Raw genomic sequence first — 23,539 nt, forward strand, 5'->3', positions numbered from 1 at the left:
GTCCTCAACATTTAGAGCTCAAGAACATTAGAAGATCCAGCCAAGAGCAGCCAGGAAAAACCAGGGAAGTGGTATGTGCTGGAAGTTGAGTGAGCAAAGGTTTAAAGAACAAGCCCATTATCATCTCTGTCAAATGCTGCTGAGACACAGAACACAATGAGGGCAGAGAACTGACCACTGGACTTAGCACCATGGGTTTTTCTGTTTTTTGTTTTTTTAAAAAATATTTTGATCTAATTTATTTTATGTTTTTATTTATTTATTTTCAGCTGTGTTGTGTCTTCGTTGCTGCGCACGGGCTTTCTCTAGTTGCAGTGAGCGGGGGCTACTCTTCGTTGTGGTGCGTGGGCTTCCCATTGCAGTGGCTTCTCTTGTTGTGGAGCACGGGCTCTAGGTGCACGGGCTTCAGTAGTTGTGGCACGAAGGCTCAGTAGTTGTGGCTCATGGGCTCTAGAGCGCAGGCTCAGTAGTTGTGGTGCACGGGCTTAGCTGCTATGTGGCATGTGGGGTCTTCTCAGACCAGAGCTCGAACCCCTGTACCCTGCCTTGGTACGTGGATTCTTAACCACTGTGCCACCAGGGAAGCCCCTGGGCTTTTTTCTTCTAATTTTTATTTTATATTGGAGCATAGTTGATTAGCAGTGTTGTGTTAGTTTCAGGTGTACAGCAAAGTGATTCATTTATATATATACATGTATGTATTCTTTTACAAATTATTTGTCCATTTAGTTTATTACAGAATATTGAGCAGAGTTCCCTGTGCTATACAGTAGGTCCTTGTTGGTTACCTATTTTAAATATTGTAGGGTGTACATGTCAATCCCAGCTTCCCAATCAGTCCCTCCCCCGCCCTTCCCGCCCTCCACGCCAGGAAACGTAAGTTTCTTCTCTAAGTCTGAGTCTGTTTCTGTTTTGTAAATAAGTTCATTTGTATATTTTTTTTTTTTTTTTTTTTTTTTGGTACGCGGGCCTCTCACTGTTGTGGCCTCTCCCATTGCGGAGCACAGGCTCTGGACGCGCAGGCTCAGCGGCCATGGCTCACGAGCCCAGCCGCTCCGCGGCATGTGGGATCTTCCCGGACCGGGGCACGAACCCATGTCCCCTGCATCGGCAGGCGGACTCTCAACCATTGCGCCACCAGGGAAGCCCTGTATCATTTTTTTGATTCTTCATATAAGCAATAAATGATATTTGTCTTTCTCTGTCTGACTTACTTCACTTAGTATGATAATCTCCAGGTCCATCCATGACATACAGATGGCCAAGAGGCACATGAAAAGATGCTCAACATCACTAATTTTTAGAAAAATACAAATCAAAACTACAATGAGATATCACCTCACACTAGTCAGAATGGCCATCATCAAAAATCTACAAACAATAAACGCTGGAGAGGCTACGGAGAAAAGGGAACCCACCTACACTGTTGGTGGGAATGTAAATTGCTACAGCCACTATGGAGGACAGTATGGAGGTTCCTTAAAAATCTAAAAATAGAGCTACTGTATAATCCTGCAATCCTACTCCTGGGTGTATATCTGGAGAAAATCATGGTTCAAAAGGATACAGGCACCTTAGTGTTCACTGCAGCACTGTTTACAATAGCCGAGACATGGAAGCAACCTAATGTGCATTGACAGATGAATGGGTAAGAAGATGTGGTTCATATATACAATGGAACATTACTCAGCCATTAAAAATACTGAAACGATGTCATTTGTGGCAACATGGAGCACTATCGGTTTTACCTCGACTAAAGCAGATATGGTTGAGCAGGGAGGGTCAAAGGGTGAAGGCTCAACTGTCATCAGTTACAGAGAACAAGAGGAAAGAAAGTGGTGTTTCTAAACCTTGACATTACTGACATTTTGGACCTCATGGTTCTTTGCTGTGAAGGACTATCCCGTGTATCACAGGAGGAAAACACCTCTGGTCTCTACATACTAGATGCCAGTAGCATCTCTTGCCACAGTTCTCTCTTTTTTTTTTTTTTTACTTTATTGGAGTATAATTGCTTTACAATGGTGTGTTAGTTTCTCCTTTATAACAAAGTGAATCAGCTACACATATACATATATCCCCATATCTCCTCCCTGTTGCATCTCCCTGCCATCCTCCTCATCCCACCCCTCTAGGTGGTCACAAGCACCGAGCTGATCTCCCTGTGCTATGTGGCTGCTTCCCACTAGCTATCTATTTTACATTTGGCAGTATATATAAGTCCATGTCACTCTCTCACTTCATCTCAGTTTACCTTCCCCCTCCCCCTGTCCTCAAGTCCATGCTCGACATCTGCATCTCTATTCCTCTCCTGCCCCTAAGTTCTTCATAACTATTTTTTTTTTAGATTCCATATATATGTGTTAGCATATGGTATTTGTTTTCCTCTTTCTGACTTACTTCACTCTGTATGACAGACTCTAAGTCCATCCACCACACTACAAATAACTCAATTTCACTTCTTTCTATGGCTGAGTAATATTCCATTCTATATATGTGCCACATGTTCTTTATCCATCATCTGTTGATGGACACTTAGGTTGCTTCCATGTCCTGGCTATTGTAAATAGAGCTGCAATGAACATTGTGGTACATGACTTTTTTGAATTATGGTTTTCTCAGGATATATGCCCAGGAGTTGGATTGCTGGGTCACATGGTAGTTCTATTTTTAATTTTTTAAAGAACCTCCATAATGTTCTCCATAGTGGCTCTATCAATTTACATTCCCACCAACAGTGCAAGAGGGTTCCATTTTCCCCACACTCTCTTCAGCATTCATGGTTTGTAGATGTTTTATCATGGCCATTCTGACTGGTGTGAGATGATACCTCAATGCACTTTTGATTTGCATTTCTCTAATGATTAGTGATGTTGAGCATTCTTTCATGTTTATTGGCAATCTGTATATCTTCTTAGTAAAAATGTCTATTTATGTCTTCTGCCCATTTTTGCACTGGGTTTTCTGTTTTTTTGATATTGAGCTGCATGAGCTGCTTGTAAATTTTGGAAATTAATCCTTTGTTAGTTGCTTCATTTGCAAATATTTTCTACCATTCTGAGGGTTGTCTTTTCATCTTGTTTATGGTTTCCTTTGCTGTGCAAAAGCTTTGAAGTTTCATTAGGTCCCATTTGTTTATTTTTGTTATTATTTCCATTTCTCTAGGAGGTAGGTCAAAAAGGACCTTTCTGTGATTTATGTCATAGTGTTCTGCCTATCATTTCCTCTAAGAGTTTTACAGTGTCCAGCTTTACATTTAGGTCTTTAATCCATTTTGAGTTTGTGTATCGTGTTTGGGAGTGTTCCAATTTTATTCTTTTACATGTAGCTGTCCAGTTTTCCCAGCACCACTTATTGAAGAGGCTGTCTTTTCTCCATTGTATATTCTTACCTCCTTTATCAATAATGTGACCATATGTGCATGGGTTTATCTCTGGGCTTTCTATCCTGCTCCACTGATCTATATTTCTGCTTTTGTGCCAGTACCATACTATCTTGTTTATGTAGCTTTGCAGTAGAGTCTGAAGATAGGGAGCTTGATTCCTCCAGCTCCATTTTTCTTTCTCAAGGTTGCTTTGGCTATTTGGGGTCTTTTGTGTTTCCATACAAATTGTGAAATTTTTTGTTCTAGTTTTGTGAAAAATGCCATTGGTACTTTGATAGGGATTGCACTGAATCTGTAGATTGCTTTTGGTAGTATAGTCATTTTCACAATGTTGATTCTTCCAATCTAAGAACATGGTACATCTCTCCCTCTGTTTGTAACATCTTTAATTTCTTTCATCAGTGTCTTATAGTTTTGTGCATACAGGTCTTTTGTCTCCTAGGTAGGTTTATTCCTAGGTATTTTATTCTTTTTGTTGCAATGGTAAATGGGAGTGTTTCCTTAATTTCTCTTTCAGATTTTTCAGCGTTAATGTATATGAATGTAAGAGATTTCTGTGCATTAATTTTGTATCCTGCTACATTACCAAATTCATTGATTAGCTCTAGTACTTTTCTGGTAGAGTCTTGAGGATTTTCTATGTATAGTATCATGTCATCTGCAAAGAGTAACAGCTTTACTTCTTCTTTTCCGATTTGAATTCCTTTTATTTCCTTTCCTTCTCTGATTGCTGTGGCTAAAACTTCCATAACTACATTGAATAATAGTGGTGAGAGGCAACCTTATCTTGTTCCTGATCTTAGAAGAAATGTTTTCACTTTTTCACCATTGAGAACCATGTTGGCTGTGGGTTTGCCATATAAGACCTTTATTATGTTGAGGCAAGTTCCCTCTATGCATATTTTCTAGAGGGTTTTTATTATAAATGGGTTTAAATTTTGAGAAAATCTTTTTCTGCATCTATTGAGATGATCACATGGTTTTTATACTTCAAATTGTTAATACGGTGTATCACATTGATTGATTTGCATATATTGAAGAATCCTTGCATTCCTGGGATAAATCCCACTTGATCGTGGTGTATGATCCTTTTAATGTGCTGTTGGATTCTGTTTGCTAGTATTTTGTTGAGGATTTTTGCATCTATGTTCATCAGTGATATTGGCCTGTAGTTTTCTTTCTTTGTGACATCTTTGTGTGGTTTTGTTATTAGGGTGATGGTGGCCTCGTAGAATGAGTTTGGGAGTGTTCCTCCCTCTGCTCTATTTTGGGAAAATTTCAGAAGGATAGGTCTTAGCTCTCTCTAAATGTTGATAGAATTTGCCTGTGAAGCCATCTGGTCCTGGGCTGTTGTTTGTTGGAAGATTTTAAATCACAGTTTAAATTTCAGTGCTTGTGATTGGTCTGTTTATATTTTGTATTTCTTCCTGGTTCAGTCTGGGAAGGTTGTGCTTTTCTAAGCATTTGTCCATTTCTTCCAGGGTGTCCACTTTATTGGCATATAGTTGCTTGTAGTAATCTCTCATGATCCTTTGGATTTCTGCAGGTCAGTTGTTACTTCTCCTTTTTTATTTCTAATTCTATTGATTTGAGTCTTGTCTCTTTTTTTCTTGTTGAGTCTGGCTAACGGTTTGTCAATTTTATTTATCTCTCAAAGAATCAGCTTTTAGTTTTATTGATCTTTGCGATTGTTTCCTTCATTTCTTTTTCATTTATTTCTGCTTTGATCTTTATGATTTCTTTCCTTCTGCTAACTTTGGGGATTTTTGTCCTTCTTTCTCTAATTGCTTTAGGTAAGGTTAGGTCGTTTATTTTAGATGTTTCTTGTTTCTTGAGGTAGGATTGTATTGCTATATACTTCCCTCTTAGAACTGCTTTTGCTGCATCCCATAGGTTTTGGGTGGTCATGTTTCCAGTGTCATTTGTTTCTAGGTATTTTTTTATTTCCTCTTTGATTTCTTCAGTGATCTCTTCGTTATTTAGGAGCATATTGTTTAGTCTCCATGTGTTTGTATTTTTTACAGATTTTTTTCCTGTAATTGATATCTAGTCTCCTAGCATTGATATCTAGTCTCCTAGTCTCCTAGATATGATTTCAATTTTCTTAAATTTATCAGGGTTTGACTTGTGACACAAGATATGATCTGTCTTGGAGAATGTTCCATGAGCACTTGAGAAGAAAGTGTATTCTGTTGTTTGGGGATGGAATGTCCTATAAATATCAATTAAGTCCACCTTGTTTAACATATCATTTAAAGCTTGTGTTTCTTATTTATTTTTGATTTGAACGATCTGTCCGTTGGTGAAAATGGGTTGTTAAAGTCCCCTACTATGATTATTTTACTGTCGATTTCCCCTTTTATGGCTGTTAGCATTTGCCTTATGTATTGAGGTGCTCCTATGTTGGGTGCATAAATATTTACAATTGTTAGATCTTCTTCTTGCATTGATCCCTTGATCATTATGTAGTGTCCTTCTTTGTCTCTGGTAATAGTCTTTATTTTAAAGTCTATTTTGTTTGATATGAGAATAGCTACTCCAGCTTTCTTCTGATTTACATTTGTATGGAATATCTTTTTCCATCTGCTCACTTGCAGTGTGTATGTGTCTGTAGGTCTGAAGTGGATCTCTTGTAGACAGCATATATATGGGTCTTGTTATGGTATCCATTCAGCCAGCATATGTCTTTTGGTTGGAGCATTAATCCATTTACATTTAAGGTAATTATCGATATGTATGTTCCTATTACCATTTTCCTAATTGTTTTGGGTTTGTTATTATAGGTGTTTTCCTTCTCTTGTGTTTCCTGCCTAGAGAAGCTCCTTTAGCATTTGTTGTAAAGCTGGTTTGATGGTTCTCAATTCTCTTAGCTTTTGCTTGTCTGTAAAGGTTTTAATTTCTCCATCAAATCTGAATGAGATCCTTGCTGGGTAGAGTAATCTTGGTTGTAGGTTTTTCCCTTTCATCACTTTAAATATGTCCTGCCACTCCCTTCTGGCTTGCAGAGTTTCTGCTGAACGATCAGCTGTTAACCTTATGGGGATTTCCTTGTATGTTATTTGTTGTTTTTCCCTTGATGCTTTTAATATTTTTTCTTTGTATTTAATTTTTGATAGTTTGATGAATATGTGTCTTGGTGTGTGTCTCCTTGGATTTATCCTGTATGGGGCTCTCTGTGATTCCTGGACTTGACTAACTATTTCCTTTCCCATATTAGGGAAGTTTTCCACTATAATCTCTTAAAATATTTTCTCAGTCCCTTTCTTTTTCTCTTCTTCTTTTGGGACTCCTATAATTCGAATGTTGGTGTGTTTAATGCTGTCCCAGAGGCCTCTAAGACTGTCCTCAATTCTTTTCATTCTTTTTTCTTTATTCTGCTCTGTGATAGTTATTTCCATATTTTATCTTCCAGATCACTTATCCGTTCTTCTGACTCAGTTATTCTGCTATTGGTTCCTTCTAGAGAATTTTAAATTTCATTTATTTTGTTGTTCATCATTGTTTGTTTGCTCTTTATTTCTTCTAGTTCCTTGTTAAACATTTCTTGTATTTTCTCCATTCTAAGAATTTGGATCACCTTTACTATCATTACTCTGAATTATTTTTCAGGTAGACTGCCTATTTCCTGTTCATTTGCTTAACCTAGTGTGTTTTTACTTTGCTCCTTCATTCGCTGTGTATTTCTCTGTCTTCTCATTTTGATTAACTTACTGTGTTTGTGGTCTCCTTTTCTCAGGCTGCAGGTTCATAGTTCCCATTGCTTTTGGTGCTTGTCTCCAGTGGGTAAGGTTGTTGCAGTGGGTTGTGTCATCTTCCTGGTGGAGGAGACTGGTGCCTGTGTTCTGGTGGATGAGGCTGGATCTTGTCTTTCTGGTTGGCAAGACCACATCCTGTGGTGTGTTTTGGGGTATCTGTGACCTTAGTATGATTTTAGGCATCCTCTCTGATAATCATTGGGGTTGTGTTCCTGTCTTCCTCGTTGTTTGGCATAGGGTGTCCAGCACTGTAGCTTGCCGGTTTTTGAGTGGAGCTGGGTCTTAGCATTGAGATGGAGATCTCTGGGAGAGCTTTCACCATTTGATATTATGTGGAGCCTGGAGGTCTCTGGTGGACCAATACCCTTTACTCAGCTCTTCCACCTCAGAGGCACAGGCCTGACAGCCAGCCAGAGCCCCAAGACCCTGTGAGCCACACAGCTCAGAAGAAAAAGGAGGAAAACAGAAAGTCACAGAAAAATAAAATAAAATAAAATAAAAAGGGTATTCAAATAAAAAATAAAAAAATAAAATACTTAAAAAGTAATAAAAAAGAAAGAAAGAAGAGAGCAACCAAACCAAAATATAAATCCACCAATGATAAGTGCTAAAAAATATACTAAAAAAAAAAAAACAGACAGGCAGAACCCTAGGACAAATGGTAAAACAAAGCTGTACAGACAAAATCACACAAAGAAGCATACACATACACACTCACAAAAAGAGAAAAGGAAAAAATATGTATATATTGTTGCTCCCAAAGTCCACCGCCTCAAGTTTGGGATGATTCATTGTCTCTTCAGGTATTCCACAGATGCAGGGTACATCAAGTTGATTGTGGAGATTTAATCCACTGCTCCTGAGGCTGCTGGGAGAGATTTCTCTTTCTCTTCTTTGTTCCCACAGATCCTGGGGTTCAGCTTTGGATATGGTCCCGCCTCTGCATGTAGGTCGCCTGAGGGCGTCTGTTCTTCGCTCAGACAGGACGGGGTTAAAGGAGCAGCTGATTAGGGGGCTCTGGCTCTCTCAGGCCAGGAGGAGGGAGGGGTACGGAAGGCGGGGGGAGCCTGCAGTGGCAGAGGCCGGCGTGACATTGCAACAGCCTGAGGCACACCATGTGTTCTCTTGGGGAAGTTGTCCCTGAATCCCGGGCCCCTGGCAGTGGTGGGCTGCACAGGTTCCTGGGAGGGGAGGTGTGGATAGTGACCTCTGCTTGCACACAGGCTTCTTGGCCTTAGCGTTTCATGCCCGTCTCTGTGGTCCACACTGATGGCTGTGGCTCGCGCCTGTCTCTGGAGCTTGTTTAGGTGGTTCTCTGAATCCCCTCTCCTCATGCACCCTGAAACAATGGTCTCTTGCCTCTTCGGCAGTTCCAGACTTTTTTCCGGACTCCCTCCCTGCTTGCTGTGGCGCACTAGCCCCCTTCAGGGTGTGTCCGCGCGGCCAACCCCAGTCCTCTCCCTCGGTTCTGATCTCTCAAGCCCGAGCCTCAGCTCCCAGCCCCCGCCCGCCCCAACGGGTGAGGAGACAAGCCTCTCGGGTTGGTGAGTGCTGGTTGGAACCGATCTTCTGTGCGGGAATCTCTCTGCTTTGCCCTCTGCACCCCTGTTGCTGTGCTCTCCTCTGTGGCTCCAAAGCTTCCCCTCGCCACTCCCCCATCTCTGCCAGTGAAAGGGAGTCTTAGTGTGTGGAAACATTTCCTCCTTCACAGCTCCCTCCCGGAGGTGTAGGTCCCATCCCTATTCTTTTGTCTCTATTTTTTCTTTTTTCTTTTGCCCTACCCATGTACGTGGGGAGTTTATTGCCTTTTGGGAAGTCTCAGGTCTTCTGCCAGCATTCAGTAGGTGTTCTGTAGGAGTTGTTCTACATGTATACGTATTTCTGTTGTATTTGTGGGGAGGAAGGTGATCTCCACGTCTTACTCTTCTGCCATCTTGAAGGTCTCTCTCCTCTTGCCCAGTTCTGACAAACAGCACATCTCTAGATACTGCCAAATGTCCCCTGGAGGGTAAAATCACCCCTTATTGAGAACCACTGGTACAGACTACTCCTTCAAAGAGTTTTATCAGAGAGAAAAGGCGTGATGGGAGTATGTAATTAAATGAGGGTTTTTTTGTTTTGTTTTGTTTTCAGATGGAAGATATTCCCACCTCTTTGTATACTCCTGGGAATGGTCTATGGTGAGGGAAAAAAATTTGATGATGCAGAAGAAAAAGGCGACCCTTGCAAGAGCTAGGGCTTTAAGGAAGCAAAAAGAGAATGGAATCCAGTCCACAAGAGGAGAGATGAGGCATACAGACACATAAGGGCACTGACTCTCATCCAGTGCAGTGGAAGGGAAGGCAGGACATGTAATCACGGAGGCAAGCAGGTGGCCTCCATTGTGGTGGCTGTATGTAGCAGTTTTCTTCTCAATGATTCTATTTAATTAATGAAATAGGAAGCACAGTCATCTGCTGAAAATGTAGAAGAGAAAGCAAGTCTTGGAGGTTTGAGGGGAGAGGAGAGGGTATAAAATAGTCAACTTGGAGGGAAGAAGAGTGAACTGACTAGGAAAACGTTGTCGGCTAAGCAGCAGTAGGGTCATAAGTGAGACCATGATGTGTTGCCAGGAAAAAAATCATGCAAATGTAGACTGCCTCTCTGTGTTCCACAATGTTAACTCTATCACAGTGAGCACAGACTGCCCTTGTGTTTAGCTCACAGCTGGCATGTGGCTCAAAATGTGCCCGTTTGAATTCTACCCAGAATTCCCTGCTATGCAAACTCTCTCCTAAAGAAGAAAGACTTAATTTGCCAGGATGGGGCTCCAGTGGCTAGCTTCTACACTCAGCTCTGTCTCTAGCTGTGTGACCATAGGCAGGTTACTTCACTTCTCTGAGTCTCCATGTTCTTATCTGTAAATAGACAAGGCTAAGCTAGATGATCACTGATCTAGATGATCATCCCATTGTCCCATCATTCCACAGATATTTACCAAGAGCTTACTGTGTTTGGGGCCCTTTCCTGCTTGATAAAATGGCAGTGGTGCCATCCTGCAGCCATACGGGAAACAAGAGAATTGAGACAAGTCAGCCCAGAGTCCTGTTCAGTAGCTGAGCATCACTACACATTCCAGTGATTTCCTAGTTTGTGAGGCAATAAATGTAACTCATAGACTGAAGAATAACTGTAGCTAATGACATTTGATTCATTCAGCAAGCTTCACGTGGCTTCCATGCTTCAAAACCTCTGTCAGTGACCCATGAACTACATGTTAAAATACCAGCTTCTTATAGGAGTGGGAATATTCAAATATACTTATTGAACACCTACTCTCTGCCAGGTTTTATTGCAGCAATACAAAAATGAATAAAATGTCTAGAAAAATGATACAAATGAACTTATTTACAGAAATAGACTCACAGACATAGAAAACAAACTTACAAAAAGGGAAAGTTTGGGAGGGATAAATTAGGAGTTTGGGAGTAACCTATGCACACTACTTTATATAAAATAGATAACTAAAAAAGACCTACTGTATAGCACAGTGTACTATACTCCAAAACTTGTAATAACCTATAATGGAAAAGAATCTGAAAAAGATTTATATATATATATATATATATCACTTTGCTATGTACCTGAAACTAACATAATGGCAATTTTTAAAAATAAATTAATTTAAATAAATAAATTAATTAAATACTTAAGAAATTTTTAAATGAGTAATATGCGAGCCTGCTGTCAAGTTCACAAACTGGAAGTAGACACAGGGATAAATTATAATACAACCTAGATGGGAAAGGCTACTGTAGAAATATGAACAATGGGCTTTAGGAACACAGAGCATAGCACAACAATTTCTGTCTGGGGAAGCCCAATAGGGCATTCACAAGGAGAAGCTGATATTTGAGTTGGTTTAAGAAAAGGAGTAAAAATGGTCCAAAAGAGGGAGATGGGGAAGGACATCCCAAATAGAAGCAAGAGCGTTCGCAAAGGCAAGGAGTTGCGACAGGGTCTGGCATGCCTAGAGCTGGGGTGGGGCCATCTGGCACAGGTGGAAGATGAGGTAGGGAATTTGGTTTTTCAGTAAGGGAGTAACAAACCCAGCTTTTATTTTTTAAAGCTGGAACTCTGGCAGCTACAATATGTCATAAACAACATGTAGAAATCATTCCTGGCATACCACTTGGGTAATAACACTTATTCTAGTGAAATAAAATAAAAACTACAGTCTTTAGTTGAGAAAAATCTGTAAGGTAACCCTCACCTTTGTTCCTTTTCTTCCTGGACGTCCATATCCATCTGGACCAGAAAGACCCTAAGAAAATGATACACAATGAATTGTAGAGTCATCCACATCAACACTTGGTCAATAATATTATCCGAACTCTTGGACAAATCAGCAGGTGCAAGGAGGTGGAGAAAGCAGAAGGAGCTTGGTGGCGGGTTGGAGGGGCTTGGTGGAGGTTTACCCTACCTTTAAAGGATAAACACTAGACTACCTTCATAGGCTAAGGAGGGGATAAGGGTTTAAAATTTTAAAAGACTATGAGATAAAACTTTATAAGACTATGAGATAAGTTTGTGTGTGTGTGTGTGTGTGTGTGTGTGTTAATTTTTAACCCTCTTTTCAGCAAGATTCTGACCTCAGCAAGATGCTACCTTGGTTGTAGGAAGCCAAGTCACTGTACAAAGTTCCCCCTGGGCTAACCTTGCTTTCTTTGTAGGATAAAATAACAATGGAAGAAGTTCCAGAATTCCTAAATCTCTAAGGATAAAGAGAAGTCTGGGGGGTGGGGGGAAGACTGGGATAGAGGCAATGTCGTGCATATGATATAAACCCAGACAGACTTGAATTTTTATGCCACTTCCAGCACTGGTTCTATGAGTGACCTTGGTCAAGTTACTCAGCCTCTATAAGCTTCAGCCTCCTCATCTTTTAAATGGGGATAATAATATCATCTACAAAGCATGGTTTTTGGAAAGATTAAGTGGAATTGTGCATGGAAAGCACTTAGCATGATGCCAGGCACAGAGAAATTACTTGATAAGTGGCCATTATTCTGCTGTTGGTGGCGGCTGGAGTATTGGTGATGTTGGCAGAGGAGTGTAATGGTGGTGGTGACGGTAGTGGTAGAGGGGTGGTGATTCATGGTAGTAGTGGTCATGGTGATGGTGATGTTGTTGGAGGTGGTGGTGGTGGAATTTGACATGGTGTTGATGATGATGGTCGCTATGAAAATATGGATGATGCTACTGGGATCTTAGCATCTGTACATATAGACAGTGAGCATCCTGTAATAAAGAGTGAATTCAGAACCTTTTAGTTGTTCTTTGCTGAATGGACAAAGACTGTGCCTAAATCAAGTAGATCAACTGAGGAAAAGTTTGGTTTTTTTTTTAATTTTAAGCCACAAGAATCATGGCTATGACCTAAGGAGGAAAGTTTGAAATATTAGAAAATAAAAAGGAAGGTAAAAAAAAATTGCCAGAAATAAATTACTAAGGGGGAAAAAGGATACAAATGAGGTTCAATTGCTGTTACACCAGCTTCTCTCTGCTTAAGGACATGCAGGGCCTCCAGCATCTTCAACTCCAGAGGCCCAAACTGTGTATTTTGGAGATTCCCCCTCTGATGTGATACCTTCAAGAAAGGCATTTCTCCCCAGCTTTTTCTGTCCCAGAGAGAGGTCAGCAGGCACAAGCTTTGCATTATTTTAAGTCAAGATATTTTAAAGCTAAACAGTGTTAACTTCATCATCTGATTTGAGTGTAGATGCATTTGATAGTAATCCTATTTTTTTTCCCTTTCCGCATTTAAGCTTCTTAGTCCTGTTTTTGTTTCCTCTCCTTGCTAATAACTGCAAGTTCAGTGTGGAGTGCAAAACAGCTGCAGGTCCTTCCTACTGTTGATGAAAGAAATCTCAGAAACATGAGTTGGAAAGACAGCATTACTCTGTATTATAAAGCTAATTCCAGTGAGGTAATGAATTGAAAATAGTCATGAAATAACTAACTTGCTCTCATGTTCAGAGTGATGACTAAGGTAAAAATGCACAGCCCTGCAGATCATCCCTGGTCTCCAAAGATTATTGTTGTGCTCTGAATAGTCAAACACAGACCTTTAAAAGTTTGCAACTCTGATTGGCTGTCTTACTTGTTTTTTTGGGAAAAAAAAGTTTCATTGAACATCTCTGTATTCCTAAAGACTCAAATGCTTGTAAAATATCTTTGTCAAACAGAAGAGTCTCTTTGGAACTTCCCTCTTCAACAACATGTCAGAAGGCAAAATAAATCCTGAGACACCTTTGTATTCTTTATTGATATAAGGAGTTTGGGAGTCTTTGAACTATGTAGATTCACAACAGCTCTACTGATGATCATATCATATTTGTGACCCCAAATATTCATCAAGAATGTTAGAATTTTGTGTGGAACAAAAACAAATAACAAGAAATTTGATCAGGAGTCCAAAACAGAGAAACTAGACTTACAGGTTTCCCCCTTGGTCCTTGTAGACCCGGTGGTCCTCTTTCTCCTGCATCACCAAGCTCTCCCTTTTAAAATAAAAGGTAAAAATTAAATTAATTTTCTGCTATGAGTTCATGCAATTTTATGTCATTTTCCTTAGAGGTTTTATACTCCTTTCAAGTCCTCTTGGCATCATCCTACAGTCTAAGGTCAATATCTTTCTCTAGACTTTGTTAAATACAAGTAACTAACAAGTATAGTGAAGATTTTGGTACTGAAAATTAACAAACCAGGTATGCAGCACGAGTTAAAGAATTTTATATTACTATGGCTTTTTCTAGGTGTAAGTGTATGAATCTATATTTGTGCTGAGTCTATATGTTTATCTATCTATTGATGTATCTTTGTCTACTAATATGTGTGTCCATCTAACCATCCATCTTTCTATATGTCTGTCTAAATATCTTTCCTTCTCTGTATGCATCTATCCAGCTACAAGATAATGGACAGTCAATATCACCACCAAGGGACTTCCCTGGTGGCACAGTGGTTAAGAATCCACCTGCCAATGTGGGGGACACGGGTTGGATCCCTGGTCCTAGAAGGCCCCACATGCCGTGGAACAACTAAGCTCATGTGCCACAACTACCAAGCCTGCACTCTAGACCTCCCAGCCACGAATACTGAGCCCACGCACCGCAAATACTGAGCCCGCATGCTGCAACTACTGAAGCCCATGCGCCTACAGCCCGTGCTCCACAACAAGAGAAACCACTGCAACGAGAAGCCCGCACAGGCTAGAGAAAGCCCGTGGGCAGCAACAAAGACCCAATGCAGCCCCCCCAAAAAAAAAATCCAAAGCCATGTCAAGTCTCTATTATCACAGAGTACTTATAAAAAAAAAAATCCAAAGCCATGTCAAGTCTCTATTATCTCAGAGTACTTATAAATATATATATATGTCATTACCAAGCACATCAGACACTCATGTTGGAAATGATCATATAAGGAGATATTCATATAAAAGATTCCAAGTTGCAGTCTAGGAAGAGTGTTTTTTCTGACATTTACCTTCATTCCTCTTGGTCCATCTTTTCCTTTTGAACTATTTGGCCCTGAGGCCCAGGATTCCCCTGTAATAAGACCATGACCCAAATCATCTCTAATGTTTGATACAATTAATTTTATCCTCCAAAGTGCATAATAGACACATTTAACCTCTGAGCTGGGGTTTGAGGTAGGGCAGTAAGGTGTTCTGTGCAAGAGGCCACGTCCTCCACATACCAAGAATTGGAGGAATTACCTGTCTACTAGAGGGAAAAATACCATCTGATTAAGAGACTGGGAAGACAAAAGCCTGGACTTTTACCCACTCCAAATAGAAAATATGATCGAATGAGAATGAAAATGATACGATCAGTTATGGGGCTTGACTTTTCCCAACCAAGAGAGAGATGGCTTAGGCCATTCTGAATCTCCAGATACACTAATCCCTGGCTTAAATTATGCTGCTTGGGTTTTTAAAGCTATCTCAAATGCTCCTTCTGTAGGAAGCCACTCCTGATTGCCTGATCTGACCTGATTGCCTCAGCCTGATCTGACCCTTCTATGAACCACGGGATGGCGAGTGAGGGAGGCACTAAACAGGCACTAGAAAGACCCAAGCTGGTGGCCAGTTCAGCCACCTACTATCCAGATGAAAAGTTATTTGATCCCTTTGAGCCTCAGTTTTCTCCTCTACAAAACTGGGATAATTTTAAGCAATGCTTCCTTATATGTTTGTAAGGAATAAATCAGTCATTTATGGCCCTTTGATACTACTATTTTTTTCTTTCACTATAAGTAAGTATGAGCATGTGTTACACACCTCTGTGGTTCAAACCAATCTCATTCATCACTATATTCCAACAATATACGTAGAGAAGAAGGGGTACATAGCTGGTGATCAATGTCTACTGCCTCGAATTAGCTATTTCTAGAAATTCCTGATACCCACAGATCCTAGAACAAACAGTGTAGCTTTACGTTATTTGTCCAGGGACATGCAGGACTATGAACTGACCATTGGTAATGAGCAGCTGTGTTGAGCTGTTACTTTGTCAAACCTACCTGAGCACCCAGTAAGCCTTTTTCTCAAGAAATTCCTGGTGGTCCTCGCCTTCCTCTTGGTCTCTGGTCCACAGATGAAATTAAAACTCAACCAATTTTTATAGAGCTATTTATTTTCCACGTAACCACAAAATTATCTTGGATGCTAATGGAAGTACAAATTAAGGTACTCTGGCCCATCACTATCCCATGTATCACACTTGAATCAAGCAGCCTCTGCCCTCCGAAGCACCCCAACTCACTCACTCCAAACTCCCTCCACATGAAGCAGGATGTATCTATATTTTTAACCACCTCTCCAGTTGAAGCTGATGAACACTAAAGTTTGAAAATTGCTTTTATATTTTAATTCACCCAACTAATTTTACATCCTAAAAGGGAAATGAGAGGAGCTGCTGGGATACTGATCTCCTTTGAAAAATCAACCTTTCCCTTATCCACACAAGGACTAAGGACAAGCGTTCACATTCTGATATTACCAAGAACCCAAACACATCTAAGTGGCCTAATCTCACTGGGTACATTGCTGAGGAGCTGTTCATTTTCTCCCCAATCTATTTGACTTTATCGATTTTTGACACTTTAATTTTTCTCCAGCTTTTCTGAGAAATTCTTTCTATTAGAAGCATTGATCCTGGCTTCTATACTCCTGGGTGAGGTATTGTAATTATCTGTTTAAACAGACCATCATACCCACACCCCAGGTGGGGTATGGTGAGAATCAAAAGGAGTTTTTATGGATTATCTTACTCATGGTTGCTCCCCTTACATTGAGCTGTATAATAAAGTGAACTTAAAGGAGTCCAGGACACAACAACGGTGGGGGGCAGGGGGGGTGCCCACATTTGAATTAAGCCAGTGATCAAAAGGAAAGCCAAAAATATCTCTCAGTTGTTTCCCCCTAGATTCAGATACTATCTTCTCTCTTCTATCATAAATATGTACTTATCATAAAATAAGTACAATTTCTAATAACACTTGATAACCCACTTCTTTCTTTAGTACTTTTGTCAAGTAGAAAAAACAGCAGAAACCTTCTCAATGACAATCTGACACTCATAGGAATTTCAAAATTGTGGAGAATGATTCAATGTGTTAGTAAAATCTTTTGTTTTAAAGTTCTCCTTCTGAGGATCCTTGGAAACAATTTGGCTTTGAAAATAAAGATGCAGAAAGTGTTCCAGAAGGGTTTACAGAATGACATATTTGGGTTATGCTTAGAAGATTACAGAAGAACTGGTTGGAGGTTTAATTTCTGGTTATTATCAATAGCTTGCAATAGCTTGCAACTGGACTGAACTCCTTCAGGGCAAGGCCCTTGCCTTAATGGTATGAATGACCCAGGCATATTTGCAAAGTGCCCTCTGTATACCTGACACTCAATAAACACTTTGCTGATTTTTCCTGCCAAATTGAATACAATTTTAATGAATTAAACACTATTTGAGTAATTTGCATACACAGCTTCAGAGGCAGTAGTTAAGAGCATAGATTTTATAACTAGACTGCCTGAGTTTGAATCCCATGTCTATCACTTACAAAGCTATGTGAGCTTGGCCAATTTACCTAACTTCTCCATCCCCTCTCCATTTCTCCCCTGTAAAATGGGGATGATAAAACCTCCCCATTGACGGATTGAATGAGCTAATACAAGTGCTAAGGGTCGTACATAGGACATAGTAATTGCTCAAAAAATATTAGCTACCAGGGTTTAACCTGCCCAGAAGAGAGGCTATACAATTTTCTTTGGGATGCCCTGGGAGGGAGGCATCCTAGGCCATTCTGATACATGTTAAATCCCAATCAAATAATTTAAGTTAAAAATTCAAACAAGTAGTCTTCAGCACTAAAAATAAGTTCCCTGATACAATCTGTGAGCCTGGATACCCAAGTTCTCCTTTGTAACCCCGTTCACCAGATTCTCCATGCACACCCTGTCAAAACGAATAAAACTTAGTGAGTTCGCTAGGCACCTTCAGTGTCCCTATTGAAGGCAACCTTCCCTGCAAGATGTCACTTGAAAGCCATAAGAGAAAGGCAAAAAAGATCTGCGTGTCTGCGTTCAGTCCCCTTAGGACCAGAGTTGGAAAGGAAATTGCGGGGGTTGGGGTGTGGTTCCCACTTATTTGGTTAGGAAAATGCAAAACCACATTTTTACTGTCTTTCCCAGTCTCCTTCCAATATCTAAGCTAGTGGTGGAAGCAAAACTACTTTGTTTAAACAACCCAAATTCCCATTTTACATAATAACTGGTTCCTAAAAGCACATCCACTCCTTTTAAGGGACGTGGGCTAAATGCTTGCTGGTGTTAAGGATGCTTATCCCATGTGAGGAAACTCAGAATGTTGAGCATAGCGACAACTGTGACATTTTGGAACAAAAGCACAAAAAGCACACAAAGAAATAGCAGAAAACTGGCTTTAAAATCCTACAGATTCTTACAGCATTAAGCTAGTTTTCTAGGCAAGGGGTGAGCTGTTAAACTGACTCATCTGGTAACTGATTTAATTTCTCCCTCAAATATCTTCATTTCTACAGAGGAGATGTGTTTTCTAAAATTAAGGGTAATACCCACTCTGTGAATGATGCTGCCTTCTTTCTCATGTTGCTCACCTGTTGACTAGGTTACTGATTATTCATAGATTTGCAAGGAGAAGAAATCCTAAACTAATAATTAGTCAATTTGTGGATCAAATACTAGTGCTTCTTAAGGTTTTAGACCATTCAGATAAATAAGAAGCACTTCTATTAATCATTATGGTTAAATCATTCTGTTCTTCAAGAGTTGATATCTAGATTTATAAATGTGAATCAAGTCTTAAAAAGCATGTAGCTAGAAATTTTGAAACAGGTTGTGAAATGTTGTTTAATGTGCACATCACATTAGTGACATTCATGGTGCAACACTTCGGAAAACAATATGGCTCTATACAGCAAAGGTCAGACTCTTTTATTGTAACTCCATGCCTATATTTTTTTTTAACTTTTTTAAAATTGAAGTATAGTTAATTTACAATCTTGTGTTAGTTTCAGGTGTATATACATTTATATTTATATATATATACACACACACATATTTATATTCTTTTTCATGTTCTTTTCCTTTATAGGTTATTACAAGATATCAAATATAGTTCTCTGTGCTATACAGTAGGTCCTTGTTGGTTATCTATTTTATATATAGTAGTGTGTATATGTTAATCCCAAACTCCTAATTTATCCATGCCTGTACATTTATATTAAGGAAATTGTCAGCGAAGCAAAAGCAAGAACAAAACAAAAACCTTGTAATACAGCTTTTCTTTACATCACTGACCATGACATCTAAAAAATTAGAAATACCTAAATGTTCAACATGAAAGTAGTTTAGTAAGTCATTTTTCTTCAGCAGAGTAAGATATAATGTTTTAAAGTGATAATAGGAAGATTTGGAAACACAGAAAATCAGATATAAAATAGTGTATTCATTATAATAACCCCTTATTATCTATGCAAGTAAAGGAAACACACAAACATAAAAATAATTGCAGGACAGTGGTGAATTAGTGGACGTTTTAAAAGGTAATGATATTCTTAACTTTATCATAATTAACAAATTAAAATTTTTCCTTATTGCCAAAACAATCTATGCATTGATTTATTTACCATAGTACAATCTTTTCCATAAATAAAATATTAGTTAGAATTTCATTTTATTATGCATCTTGCAAAAGCCAACATATCTAATTTTATAGACAATAACAAGCCATATTTTCCCAAGGTCAAAGGAATGCTGTAATTTGGAGTTCAGCACCTCTGTAAGCTATATTCTTCCAACAGTACTGGCTGCTCTTTAGCAAGTTATAGCCTCAAAACGTAAATTAGTCTATATGATCACTGCTCCAACACTGGGTTAACTAGCAAACCATTGGCTTGTTATATAAACCCAGTTCACCCTGGAGTCTGCAAATAGTTATGAATTTTATCTCTTACTAAAAAATCAAAGCTTGAATAGAAAAAAGAGTGAAGAACTATAGGGATTGTTGAAAAAGAGCCAAAACTATAGGGATTCATCAAGATGACAAGGTATTAATGGGAGAGGCTTTCTATTAAAGATGATAGTGTGCACACACTTTGCTCCCAAAATGAGAGGTTGCTGTTCCCAAAGCTGTCCCCAGAAGACAGCAGTGCAGAGGCCCAGAGAGACATCAGCCTGGATGAGAGGAGGAGGACAGATGGCCCAGGAAGGAGGAATCTAAGAAAATAAACCTCACATGTTTGAGTATATTGGGAGGTTATCAGTTGTGTCAAAGAGCTTTATGATTAACTAGTAATAGGCACACAGAACACAAAGCAAATGGGGAGAGAGGGTGACTCAAGGAATATCACAGTTAGATAGCTGTAACTGCTATTTATCAGTCAACATCTGAATAATGAATTGATTTGAACAAAAGTGGAGAAAATAAGTGTATTTTAAGAATGAGTTGGGGGGAAGCATATGGAGGAGATGGACAGGTTAAGAAAAATCTTTATCCCTCACTGGAAGAAATCAATAGAAAAACATCTAAAACTGAAAACCAAGAAATAGCAAAGTAAGTATGTTCTTTAGAAAAATGGCAATAATACCAGAAGGAACAGCCCCAAGAGATGAAAATAAGTGCTCCTGAAGACCTGGGAAACAATGGGCAGGGAAACGTTTTTCATTATACGCTTGCAAGTGCAATTTGACTTTAAATTTACCACAGGTTCAGCTCTGGTTTCAACTAAATAAAAAGGAAAAACACAGGAGATGGAGTTCAGTTTAGGGAACCAAAATTAACCAAGACCCAGGTGAGCAGAGGACCCACTGTCAATGGCTATTTAGATAAACTGCACATAGCATTGCAAAAGTATTAAATAATTTAAGAGTAGGAAATTCCTTCCACTGCGTAGAGCCACTGAATTTCCCTAAAACTTAGCCAAGTCAACTCGTAGACTATTTCTTTCTGCCTGTTGGGGGGATAAAAACAATAGGCTAAAATGATAGTTCAAGACATTATTTATGTCACAAGTGCTATAAAACTGAATTCAAAGCACAAGAAATGGTCTATTTAAGAATTTATTTCAATCTTAACATTTTATGAGACAGATTAAGATTTTACTTGGTGTCAACAGAACTTGTTTGGATTTGTGAGACTTGGGATTTCTCAATAGCTATGCTTTCCAACATGTTTGGTTTGAAGCCACATACACACGCGCTCATTCCCAGGCTCACAAATGACATAAATCAGTCTCTGACTTTTCCTCCATCTCTAAATCATGAGAATGCTAGAAAAAAATACCAGCAGAGCATGACCAGAATATGTTAGAAAGGAATCTACATAACAAATTTAACTCTCATTTTGTACAAAAATTTTGTAGAGTTTCCTAATCTTTGGATTTGAATCCAAAGCTATGTGGCCTCTAACAACTAACTTCACTTTGCTAAACCTCTATTTCCTCTCTTAGCCCTAAAAATTAATTAATGATGCAGGGGTTGCAGAAAGGTTTACATGAGGTCATATAAATAAAGGTCTAGTGCAGTGACTGGTGCTAGGTAAATGCTCAGTAAAATATGATTCCCCCACAGAGATATCCCATTCTACCCTGAAATCACACCATTCCTTCTTTGGAAATAGTAAAAGTTCAATTTTTTACCTTTATTTAGTGACTATGAGATCCCCTTATGCACCCACAGGAAGTCCCACTTCTTTAAATGGAAAAATCATTATTTCAGAGGTAAAAGCAATTCTTTAAGATGTTAGCTTATTTTCCATGTAAATGAAATATTATAGCAGGTTGGAGAGGGAGCAGAGAAGAACCATACAGACTTCTCTTTCTTCATGGAAAAGGTCTCCATAGAAATTTCCCAGGGATCATGCAGCCTTCAACAACCCAACCAACACTCCCCTTTATATGAGAGAACTTATATAAAGTAGCCATATATGTGGAACAAGAAGCCACTCTTCTCAGAAAGCACTGACCTTCAGCCCTGGCAGACCTCGTCTTCTTCTTGAACCCTAAGGAGAGAAGGGAAGCAGAGACCTTACAGAAGGAAACAAGCCAGTTTTCACCCCATCCTACCTCTATCCTCCACAAAAGCAGATGAAATACATCCCACAAGTGGCTATACCTACCTGAGGGTCAACATTTCCCATTTCCTCCTGAGGTCCATCGATACTAGAAATTCCCTGGAAAGAAAGAGGTAAAGGAAAGACCAGTTTAGATGTCTACACCCTTCTGAGTTGACTCTCTAGTCATGGGCTGCCCTATACAGAAGCCACTAACTAGCCCCATGTGGCTACTAAGTTTAAATTAATCTAAAGTAAATTAAATTTAAAATTTTAGTTTCCTCAGTTACAGTAGGTACATTTCAAGTGTTCAGTAACCATATGTGGCTTGTGGCTATCATATTGGGCAGCACGGATATAGAAAATTTCCATGATCTCAGAAACTTCTATTGGTCAGCACTCCTCTAGAAGCAAATGGATTTAATTCTGGTGTTTTAAAATATCCATGTCATAAGCATTCTTTACCCAAAGATTGACAACACCTCAGGGTTCCCCATGCTGGGACAGTAGTCATAGGTGTTCTCCAACAAGCCATGCTTAATGCTTGAACAATGCTGGCACTTCCCTCTCTATCTGCATCATGTAGGGTACAGCTGGAAAATGGAAACAGGAGGCAAAAGAGTGTGTCTCTGCACACATGGAGTAATGGGTACACAGGGGATGCTATACACAGTCAGATGAGGGAACTCTCTAGAGCTCTCACTTACTTAGGGTCAGAAAATAAGTGGTGTCCAGAGAAAAAAATGAGTCCAAGTTTCAGGAGAAATGGAAAACCCCCTTGGATGACAAGTAGGAATATTTTAGATAACTATTCAGTGAAGTTACATGTTAACTCAATAAGAATACATAAATTGGGAAAGAATATGAAATACAGAAACAAAAAAGTTTTGGACAAAGCTGTTCTTCCAACTGTTATTTATAATAGATAAAATTCTGAAGCAATTTGAATATTCCACAATACTAGGGAAGTGTTATTTAATTATGGTAGAAACACTTATTGAAATTATTTTTACCAAAAATTTATATGGTAGAAAAAAATTGTGCTATCATGTCTTTCTTTTCAAGTATGCTAGATTTGGTGAAAAAATAATTTATCCCAAACAAGGAGAAAGACAAAATGATGATTCCTCGCTTTTCTATATTGTTTTATATTGTTTTTTGTATTGTTTTCTATATTGGACATTTTTTAATAAGCTCATGAGATCCTCATCTGACTTTCTCAGGGAGAAGAACTTTGGCATCAACAAGTTAGGAGCAGAGATTGGTTCAAGATGGCTGAGTAGAAGGATGTGTTCTCACTCCCTCTTAAGAGAGCACCAGAATCGCAATTAACTGCCGAACAATCATTGACAGGAACACACTGGAACTCACCAAAAAACAGACCCCACATCCAAAGACAAAGGAGAGGTCACAATGAGATGGTAAGAGGGGCACAATCACAATAAAATCAAATCCCATAACTGCTGGGTGGATGAATCACAAACTGAAGAACACTTATACCACAGATGTCCACCCACTGCAGTGAAGGTTCTGAGCCCCACATCAGGCTTCCCAACCAGGGTGTCCGGCAACGGGAGGAGGAATTCTTAGAGAATCACACTTTGAAGGCTAGCAGGATTTGATTGCAGGACTTCGACAGGACTGTGGGAAACACAGACTCCACTCTTGGAGGGCACACACAAAGGAGTGTGCACATCAGGACCCAGGAGAAGGACCAGTGACCCCATGGGAGACTGAACCAGATTGACCTGTTAGTGTTGGAGGGT

The 23,539-nt window shown here is 39.4% G+C and overlaps 1 protein-coding gene across 1 annotated transcript in view; it reads right to left on the reverse strand.

The window, feature by feature from the left end:
• The window catches only part of LOC149749446 (collagen alpha-4(VI) chain-like), a 49,447-nt gene extending 27,448 nt beyond the window's left edge, over positions 1-21,999 (reverse strand). Inside the window, 9 exon segments of the mRNA XM_089909935.1 lie at positions 11,393-11,443; positions 13,620-13,682; positions 14,668-14,717; positions 14,720-14,729; positions 15,706-15,768; positions 17,574-17,639; positions 21,687-21,722; positions 21,840-21,893; positions 21,991-21,999. Of these exon segments, the coding sequence (XP_089766061.1) occupies positions 11,393-11,443; positions 13,620-13,682; positions 14,668-14,717; positions 14,720-14,729; positions 15,706-15,768; positions 17,574-17,639; positions 21,687-21,722; positions 21,840-21,893; positions 21,991-21,999 (402 nt within the window).
• Between the last annotated feature and the right edge of the window lie 1,540 nt (positions 22,000-23,539).

Source organism: Delphinapterus leucas, chromosome 4 (genome assembly GCF_059928025.1).
Source record: "Delphinapterus leucas isolate spDelLeu-1000000601 "Yukka" chromosome 4, BTC_Dleu_Yukka2, whole genome shotgun sequence".
Classification (NCBI taxonomy): domain Eukaryota; kingdom Metazoa; phylum Chordata; class Mammalia; order Artiodactyla; family Monodontidae; genus Delphinapterus; species Delphinapterus leucas.